At 38.6% G+C, this 10,504-nt stretch overlaps 1 protein-coding gene across 6 annotated transcripts in view; it reads left to right on the top strand.

Moving 5' to 3' along the window:
• Runx1t1 (RUNX1 partner transcriptional co-repressor 1) overlaps positions 1–10,504 on the top strand; it is a 140,690-nt gene that overhangs the window by 126,255 nt on the left and 3,931 nt on the right. For all 6 annotated transcript variants that reach the window (XM_048359198.1, XM_048359200.1, XM_048359199.1 and 3 more), the window contains one exon: positions 10,152–10,504. This exon is cut by the window's right edge and continues 3,931 nt beyond it. In XM_048359198.1, the coding sequence (XP_048215155.1) occupies positions 10,152–10,427 (276 nt within the window). In that variant the 3' untranslated portion in view covers positions 10,428–10,504. The remainder of the gene's footprint in view (positions 1–10,151) is intronic.

Genomic DNA, 10,504 nt, shown 5'->3' on the forward strand with positions numbered 1-10,504 from the left:
GTTTTGTGCGTAAGCTATTTTCCACATTCTTTATCATACCCATTTTGGTGGTCATAACATAACATTGCTGTCACAAATAATACTGTTTGGTATTATTTCAGTATTGTAATTCAAACACACACACACACACACACACACACACACACACACACACACACACACACACACCCCACAAAGCCTCAATGACCCAAGGAATTTGGAAGTAAATAAGTAAATGTAACAGTACTTGAAAATATAGCCTATCAAATCAGAGCAACCTAGAAATGCTTCATGTTAATTAATACAGCATCACAATCTTCAACCCCACAGTAACTTTTGATAAAAGACTACAATTAGCTAGTCTCTCAAAGCTGAATTCTCAAAGGCATGAACTGATAAATCAATGGTCTACTACAATACATATCTATAATTTGCGCGGGAGAGTAAGAATTTAATTTGTACCAGGCTTTTCTGTAGATGAAAGGCGCTGCAGGAATCACTCAATGCCCAGAGTTTCTATTTAATGTGTAGCAGATGAATAACAAGGGGACAAAAGGAATTGATTTTCAACATTTGAAAGTTTCTCAGGAAGAGAAGGACAAAGGGAAGTTTATCTACCCTTTAACTGCTGACTTTTCCATTGTTGAATTTAGCCAGGGAGAAATTCAATTTTATTGGCATCTTGCAGCTAAGATATATAAGGATTTTGTTTTATGTTTTTATGTGTTATTTTTTAAAAATCACATTAGCATCTTTTGAAGAGAAATTTTGCAAATTAGTGACATTGTGACTCACAGTCCACAGTCCCCATCAGACATCACCACTTTCAGTGAACATTTAGAGTCATTAAAAGTGTTTCATAGGCAACTAAATTGTAAAGACAGATATTTTGTGAGATAATGTGAATAGGTCATTTTGCTTAAGTGATAACGTGTGGTATGATATATATGTACTTTGTGTCTTTATTCTCAAATCTATCCAGAAAAAAATATCACATTGGTGCTCAACTTCTCACAATGTCAGAATTCAAGTTTAGAAAGCTTACTGGAACCTCTGACAACCAGAAAGGCTCTGGCTTCCCTTGCTAGGTTAGATGGCCCTTTTCCAGCCCTCACTAGAATTGTACACCCAGTAAATAGGCATCCACAGAAAAAATACTTTAACACTTCCTACTTATGGCTGTATATCCAGGAATTTTCTTGGCTATTACCTATTCAGCCCACAATAAAGTCCACACAACATTGCACCTTTGATATTTCATAAATTATTCTCTATTTCCTTAGAATAAAATAGAAGGTTTGACTATGATATTAATCCATTGAAATATATATTATATATGTATATATTGCTGGTAAGTGCAACAGTTATTGATTTTGAAACTGCATTCAGGAATTAATGGGCTTTCCTTGTGTGACCTACCCAAGGAGGTTTGTTATTTGATACCTATAGCTATAAATGCTCACATCCATTTATTTGTTTATTCTTTCATTGAGTTATTGAGTTTTCATTACTTATCAGGGACCCTGTTGGCACTGAAGGGCACCATAGTTCTTGCTCATACTGGCTACAATTCATCAAGAGAGTCAAATAGCTAAATTATAAGAGCATAATCAATGTGAATGCTTTGGGGCCTTAAGGCTAATTAGGAAATGTTTAGCAGCTGCCCTCCCATCCACCCCCTTTCCCACTATTTTCTGCTACCTCCTGTAGGGAACCAAAGGGAAGGTAAAGAAGGAAGCTTTAAGTGGCCTTTGGAAGCAAGACCACCCTGTGGCTGATGGGCGTTTGGCAGGGATGGTTTAGGTGGCAGTGTGGTAAGAGTTTCAAGGAAATAACAAGGAGGGATGATCTCCATCTCTCTTTCAGGAGAGATGTATCAGAAGACATTTGCATGAGGGTGGTCAGTAGTCATTATGGGATAGGTGAAAGTGCTAGCTGGACCCCCAGAGGTTGAATTGGTAAGACTCCACACTTCATTAGCTGTCAGGAGAGAAGAAGCCATCATTTTGCAGTGGATACACAGGACTTAAGTGCCTCCATCATGTAACCTTATTTGAACTACCTTTGAAGCATGTTGGATTTGAGCTACCTAAGTTATGTGTGAGGTGACAGAAAAATTAATTGTGCTCTTTGTGCATGTGCATGTGCATGTGTATGTGTGTGTACGTGTTTAAACAACACTAGTCAACATTTTTACAAGGTCAAGTAAATCATTTAGTGCCACTGGACAGATCAGTCACATTGGATTAGAAAGGGTCAGCACTGTGGTGCCAGATGTAGAATGACTATATACCTGAGTTTGAAGGGGACATCTGTGGTCTTCATATAATTACCTATGCCTTCTTGCACTCTGCAGTGTCCTGGCTTGGATGTTTGATCAAAAATGTAGAGACCATGCTCAGCACATGGGCCAATCAAACTCTGTACTGTGGCAAAAGAAATCCAAGAGCAAGACACAGAGACTGCATCTGGGATCAGCTTGATTATCACTCCAGGGATCCTTGGACAATTCATTATACTCCTGTTAGATTCCAGTTCTTCTCAAAAATATGATTTTCTTACTTTACTAATTCATTTAATTTTTATTTTTATCAGCATTTTATAGTGTTTCCATAGCTAAAACTCATAGTTTCATTATCTGCTCATATTTCCCATAATCCTTCATACTCTGTACTTTTTTTGTGGCTGGAGCAACATTTGTTAGTCTTCCCCTCTCTATTTGAAGCTACTTTCCTTGTTGTACACGTCTACCCACTTCTTATCTAAATCATGTGTATAGTCTATATAATTGGGATGCATAGAAATATATAGATATGGTAAACATTAAAGTTATTGTTGTGAATTTTTCTTTTATAAGGACTGTAAGAAGGAACTTGGACTTAAGAGTCAGGAGACTGGAGTTCTTAGGCTCCGTGTGGCTTTTGTTTCCTCTGAGCTATTTGTGTTAAGTACAAATATCTCTGATTTCTCTCTTTCAATTCTGCATTTAGCCTTCCTTTTTCTTTTCTTTCTGGGACTATGACTTTAATTTAGAGTCTCACTCTCACAGTCTAGAGCACTACCACATGCGCCAATCAGACTCCTTCATTTTCCTTTTTCTACCTCAGTTTTCACATGTGTGAAATTAAGCCAGTAGAGATGATTCTGCTTAGGAAAAAAAAAAGAGTGATTCAAAAAAGCAGAAAGGCTGGTAGCAAAGATGGACAAGCTTTGGAAAGAAAGAGACTATTTGAAACATTTATTTGAGGAGATGAACAGGAAGAAAGTACAGACAGGAATATTTGGCATGTGTAGTGTTTGTGGTGAGAAGGGCATCAAATAAGATATCATCAAAACCAACATGCTTTTCACAGTAAATAAGGTGCTCTTGCTGGGTGTACAACTCTCATGAATCAGGCTTCCCTGGGCACCACAAGCCATGGTCAAGAAGGTTTTGGGGTTTGTAGGAAGTTTGTGTTGCCTGAGGTGAAATAAGAAAAGACACAATGAATATTAACCAAGTGGGGCACAATTTGCTATTTTTTTTTTGTTCCTGGAACTGGGATTTGAACACAGGCTATGGGCACTGTCCCTTAGGGTTTTGTTTTTTTTTTTCACTCAGGCTTGATCTAGCTCGAGTCTTAAGGACTTCCCTGCCCAGGCTAGCTTTGAACTGTGATCCTCATGATCTCAGTCTCCAGAGTCAATAGAATTACAAGGGTGAGCCAAAGGTACCTGGCCACAAATTGCATTTTATATTACAGCTCTTTTACTTCTCATGTCAGACACGGTAAAATGGATGTGCTTTCTCTCTTTGCTAGTAAGAAAGCCAGCAAGGAGGAGTTTAGCTACCTGTTCAGCATCTCAGTCCATATAAGTGTCCTGTTCCTTGGCTTATGTTGTCTAGCTGTTAGGTACTGTTTTAATAGCTGCATGGTGCATGACAGTAGCAGGAGAGTTTTCCTCCAGTGTTTACAAGTGTATATATTTCCTTGTTGGACTTTCATCATTTATTTCTACTGAGCTCTTTAATTTTATTTGTATTTACAAACTTGTGATATTACTAACAGAATAACACCAGATTTGAAACAGAACCGAAGCAGCATGATAATTTTCCATACTTTACCCTTTTACAATATATTATATATACTATACATATACTTCAACCAGAATATAATGTTAGCACTATTTATGGCATCTGGTCATCTCAAACAGTCATATTTCTTCCACATCATTTTTCCTATGTATACTGCTAGACAGAGGCTGTTTACAATGCAATTTATGCAACTACTGCTTTCCTAATTTATTATTATTATCTTCAAGTAGTTGTTCAGAGGGCTTTCAATTTACACCAATTTTTTGAAGTAGTTTGTTTTCGCTTAGGTCACTAGAGTATTGTAACTGCAGTAAGTATAAAAACAAATTATAAACAACTATACTTCTCAGACAGAATAGTCCAAAAGTTAAGATCTGAGTTTTTCAGCCACCAAAATAATATCCCCACTCTTGTTAATATAGCCTTTATTTGTTTTTCTTGTGTAGGGCATAACATTACAGAGTTGGATCTCTCTGGGTATTTTATGGCACCCCTCCGAAACATTTGATGAGGTCTTTATATTCCAGATTATGCTAAGCCCTGAACATATGAGCAAATCAGAAAGATTCTTCCTTTCTCCTTTTAGAATTAGTGAAGCTGCCTGGAATTGTGGAAGTAACACCTGTGTAGATTCATAGTTACTATACCTGGGCCTCACAGTGTGGTCCTGTGAAGCCCTCACAGACTGATCAGCCCAGTCAACTTCCAGAAAGATCTGATCATGAGCTTCAATGTTAGGTTCCAATTAGATTTTTATGATCAGGCTGGCTGTTTTTGGCCTAGTGAACAGAGCAATTTGATTGGAATGACCCTGTGTTGCTCACCTGGTTTTTCTCATCTCCAAAAGTAGGAGGATGTTTTTGTGACCCAAACTGCAAGGTGGTGGTTGAGTGGTACCAATGATGTGAGTAGAAATTGTACACATATTACCTGACAAGAAATCTCCAGGGGATGGTGGGAAGGAGTGAATTAAGAAATTATTCCAATAGAAAAGACAACAAGGGAGGAAAGAAAGATCTCAGAAATAACTGCTGATGTTTGGCATGTAGTAAAATGTGGAAGTCACAGTCCAGAGTATCCCCCTTGATTAAAATGGACAGCACCAGTCAGCTTTAGGGAGCATTTTTATAGAGGAGCCTCCTCGCCTAGCTCCATCCACAGCTGTAGAGCAGAGAGAACAGTTTGGAGTCTTCTCAATTACAGCTGACTATGGAAGCCATGTCTGACAAAGGAGAGAGGAGGAAGGGAAGGATAGTTCTTCCCAACATCCTCCCTGACAACAGGAGGGAAATAAACAAAGAGGAACTTATAGGGTAGGAAACAGAATTTTTTTACTATCTTAGAAGTGAAAAGCAGAGGCAATATCAATAAGGAGCATGAAAAAGAAAGAGTGAAAAGCAGAGGAAATATCAATGAAGAGCATTGAAAAGAAAGAATGAGTAAGTGGTCAGAAGTTGGGCGATCTCCAGAAAGTTTGAGGGTAGTGAGGATGGCAGAAAAGTAAAATAGTTGCTTAAAAAGGCTAAGAGGAAGCTTGTTGATATCCTGACCCTGTGCACACTCAATGGCTATGGGTTAAGGCATTTAATTTGGACAGGAGGTGAGCTTTTCAGTTCTCAAGGTGGGGAGGGAGTTGATCTAGTGCAGGGTGTTGTGACTAACTGATTTCTTACAGCTTATGCCAGAGAAGAAGCTGATGTTACTGCTTGCCACTTACTCAGAACCTGCTAGCCCACAGACACAGTGCTCAGCACTTATAGAGTCATGAGAAACCCTGCTGTTCTGAGTTCTGTGTGTGTGTAATGTTTCTTCACGTGCTTAAGCAACTTACCTTAACCAACTTACCAAAAAGCTGTGTGTCTCCTTACACCACTGAAGGGTAACATTGGAAAAGAAATGGGCTAGCCTGATTCTGAAACCTGTGCCATTTCCATCCTATACTGGGACACCTTGTCATAGGTGTCTCCAAGTTCCTGATCCAGTCTCTGACCACTGTCCCTAATTGTGTCCCTCTGGCCTCATTTTGCTACAGCAAGAGGACCTAAGGAAAGATTTGAAATTGATGAAGTATGGCATTTTGGAAATAGTATTTGACTTGTCAGCGCAAATATTTCAGAGACTCAAACCTTGGCTCTGTAATTTCTTCTCTCTGACATTTAGGCAACTCTTGTTGCAAAAGTTATTTAAGGGCCTCAGTTTCCTGAGCTGCAAAATGTACATGAAAATAGTTTGAAGCTATCAAATGCAATGCAAACCTAAAGTGCTGTGAGGTCAGTATGAAGTAAAGTTGGATGTGTGCCCTCTACAGAATTGCTCTCAGGACAGAAGTTAAGTGAAGCCAGCCCTTTGTATTTGGGAAATTTAATTATATAAACAATTTACCAAAATTTATTGATCACCATTTGTGAGAAACAAAGTAATTCAGGATGAAAACTTGATTCTCAGCATTAAGGATCAGAAGGAATACATTTTTGCCAGTAGAGCAAGAGAACCATTCTTTGTGTTATCTAACTAACTAGATAAAAGATATGGCTTTTTTTTCCTTAAAGACAAAGAGATTTGCTGATAAGAAGTAAAGTGCAAAATCTTCGAGTTGTAGTTTTGTCATCCCAAAAGCTTCAATCCATCATGATTAGGCCCATAGATAGCCCTGTGTGCATAGTATATCTAGCTAAAATTGGGATTGTGTTTAGCCTCATCTGCATCATAGGACAAGTTTGGCCAATTGATTTGTCCTCATTTTCCAAAGAGGGAAAAATACTCTTTATGCTGCAAAGGGAGCATTGTTAACCTAAGTAAGAAAAGGCTATACAATGTATGCACTTTGGAAATGAAATTGAAAGCATCTTGGTGAAGTTTTTACACCGTTGTAATTCCAATCCACAAGCATCATTCCTGACAGGAATGGAAGGAAGGCTTGATGATATTTGTTGTTGTTGTTGTTTTAAGAAAGATTAGCAAATAAGTAACACAACTATTAAGAAGTTCTACCCTGAATAGAAAAGATACAAAGTGAAAAATATAAAATTAGATTAAGCTATTGACTGCCTTTATCTCTGAATTTACAGATATGCCCCTGGGTGTTAGATACAATTTGTAGTTTTCACCTTTGTGAACATAAGAAAAAGCTTAGAAACTTAAAGTGATTGCACCTCAAATGTGTTCCTCTGTGCCCAACCTCTTAATAGTCTCTTTGTGGCTAGTAGAGATTGAGTACCACTAATCAGACAGCAGCCTGGCAGGTCAGGAATCACCAGGAAATTTAATAGAGCTATCCAAGAGAGATATATGCTATTTCAGTTTTCAAATGAGCTATTGAAAAGGAGTATGCATTCTGAGCTTTCCTGTTAGGAATGTCCTAAATTTCCCCAGAGTCAATGGCAATTCACATATGCAAGTTTATATTTTTTCTTACTAGGTCACTTAAGTTACTTTTGTTGTATCTTCCTCCAGCTGATGATTGCTTTTGTTACCTACAGTGGGTGGTAAATGAATAAGATTGAACAACTTTAGAATGGAAGTAGAGGTGAAACTTAGCCAGAGCCCTTAAATCCTGGATCAGACCCAGGCAATGCTAGGCATAGAAGCCTCAATTCCCAGCAGCTTCACAATCCACAACATCTGTTTCTGTATTTGGCACAAGTCCACATTTTTTATTTGTAAAATTGTTCCCATCTTTGAAAACACTTTAAAAAATAAAGAAGTCCCCATTCTGTCTCCTCTTTCCACTCCCCAACACATGCATTTGTAATTACCTGGTTTAGTCTGTGTGTTTAATCAGTTTAAATTGAGAATGTTGCGTACATCTGATTTCAATCTGAAGGAGCCATTGAGTATTGGACAGTTACCACCCTTGTGTCTGCCAAAATAGGCCTCTGCCAAAAACCGGATAGGACTTATACCAGGGTATTTCCTAAAGAAGCCACTTGATTCAGATTAGATGTTTAATTTCCTTAAAATATTGTTTTGGATTTAAGTCTCTGTTCTCTAATTGGGATTTTCTGATGTAATTTAGGAATATCGCTTAGTTGCTGAGTTTGTTCCAGGACCCAGCTGGCAATCTCTAAAAAAAGCAAAACCTCACGGAAGTAAACTTCACTCTGAGCACTGAGTATCAGGCTTCACTGTTTTGACCAGTGGGCCGGATTCATCTTTATTTGTATCTTTCTGCAGCCGTGTGTTGGAATGAATGTTGAGAGATTAGCATGTCTAAGCACAGTCATGGAGCTTCTGACCTCAGATCTCCAAGAAGTCTTTTCAGATAGTTTCTTCAATTAATATAAAAAGAAAAGAAGACTACTTTGTTCTAAGTCCTAATACTGTGTAAACATTTTCATTGCATTTTTGCTTGTGACATTTCACAGATCAACTATCTACATCTCTTAATCTCTATTCCTCTAAAACAGCTCTCATTAGCCACAGTGTGAGATCATACATTTTGTTTTTTCTTTACCAGGATGTGATTTCTGTGGGAAAGATGTAGTTATACAAAGCTGAAACTCTTTCTAAAAGTTATAAATGAGAGCTCTTGAGATTTGCATGCACTGACACTAAATCTTGCCTACCCAGGAGTTCCTTTGTTAGCGACATTAGTGTGACTGCTGACAGTTCTTTTGAATATTTTGCACAGTGGTCAAACCTTATACTTTATGGTGATGAGCTGCCATTTCACCTCAAGTATTTTCAGTGGACTCATGAGTGTACATGAACCATGCAACGGGCATACTGAGAGCAAAACAAATGTAGATAGTGCTCTTGCAATATCGGTGTCATTGCTTTAAAAGAACTTACTTTAATAATCACATAACCACATCCTGTGAGCTGGTTGGGGGTCACCAGATTAACCTTCTGACTGAAGGTTGTTTTTCAAGAAAATAATCAACAGCAATGAAGAAGGATGACGGGATGTTGCTCAGAGGTAGATCACTTGCTTACCCTACGCAATGCCCAGGGTTAAATCTCCAGTGTCACAAACAAACAAAAAGTGCTGGAGATAAGGAATAGAAATATGAGTAGCATATAGTGAAGACCACTGGATACAGCATTTTGCAGTGGAATTGGTGTATATTGTTACAGTTTACTCCCTCCCCTCTTTTTCCTTCCTTCCATATGATGTGTCACACACAGGTGTACTTCATCCTCTAGGATGTCTGTGCTCTCATTCATAACGTGTTTATCTTAAAGTGTAAATCACCTAACACTGGCTGCTCAGTTGACAGGGTGAGAGTTTAGTTGTCATGACACAGTTGAGTCCAAGTCCACACCAGAAGGTATTTTAGCCAAACAGAATCATTATTTACCTGAACACACAATTTCTCACTATTTGAAAGCATCAACTGATTTTACTTCACAAATATTTTTTGAGACTCTTCTATATATCAAACTCTGTGTGCTTACGATGTCTTAGAGAAAATTAGCCAAAGAACTTCCTATGGAACTGAGGAAAAGGAGATTGTTTTAAAGTATCTTAGAATTTGGTGGTTGGGTACAATGAATAACTTGAAGTTCCAAGTACCTGCCACATCCTCTAATAGCCATGGATAGAACAGAGAGCAAATGCTTTATCTATCCTATTGTATTTCTTTGAATCCAGGGGGTGGTATTTGACAGTTCCTTTGTGATTCCTGTTAGTACCTATAAGCTGGGTTGTACCAGAGTAGGATATTTGTGTATGACCATTTGACATTTCTCTTTCTAGTGAAAGAGAAAAACTTGGATCCTAGAGGTTATTAATTTTCATAGGAGGATTGAGAAATCCCACATGAAGATAGTTCAACCTAAAAGCCAAAGGATTTTAATAGCAAACCCTTCAACCACTTAAAGAACCATAATGATAGTTGACAGAAAAGTTGGGACAATCCCTGTGTCAAACCTTGCATTTTACTGTGTGTTCAGGCCTCCTCCTGGATTGTGCAGTCTGACTCAGTAGTCAGAGCATATTGTGTACATATATATATGTTTATGTATATATATGTATGTACGTATATATGTACATATACATAGTATTCTCTAAAACAAGTGGACAGCACCACGTTGCATATGTATTTTATTTTTGTCTTCACAATGCATTCATCTGGAATCTTCCTTTGTCCTTTAGAGTTGCTGGAATTGTGGTCGCAAAGCAAGTGAGACCTGCAGTGGCTGCAACACAGCCCGATACTGTGGCTCCTTTTGCCAGCACAAAGACTGGGAGAAGCATCACCACATCTGTGGACAGACCCTCCAGGCCCCACAGCAAGGAGACACGCCGGCAGTCAGCTCCTCTGTCACACCCAACAGCGGGGCTGGGAGCCCAATGGACACACCACCAGCAGCCACTCCGAGGTCGACCACCCCGGGGACCCCTTCCACCATAGAGACAACCCCTCGCTAGACACAGACTCAGACCTGTTAGAGGAAAGACAAACACAACCAACATGAAACCTATTCCTCATCCTCAGAAGCTCAGTC

The sequence above is a fragment of the Perognathus longimembris genome, chromosome 12, assembly GCF_023159225.1.
Source record: "Perognathus longimembris pacificus isolate PPM17 chromosome 12, ASM2315922v1, whole genome shotgun sequence".
NCBI lineage: Eukaryota > Metazoa > Chordata > Mammalia > Rodentia > Heteromyidae > Perognathus > Perognathus longimembris.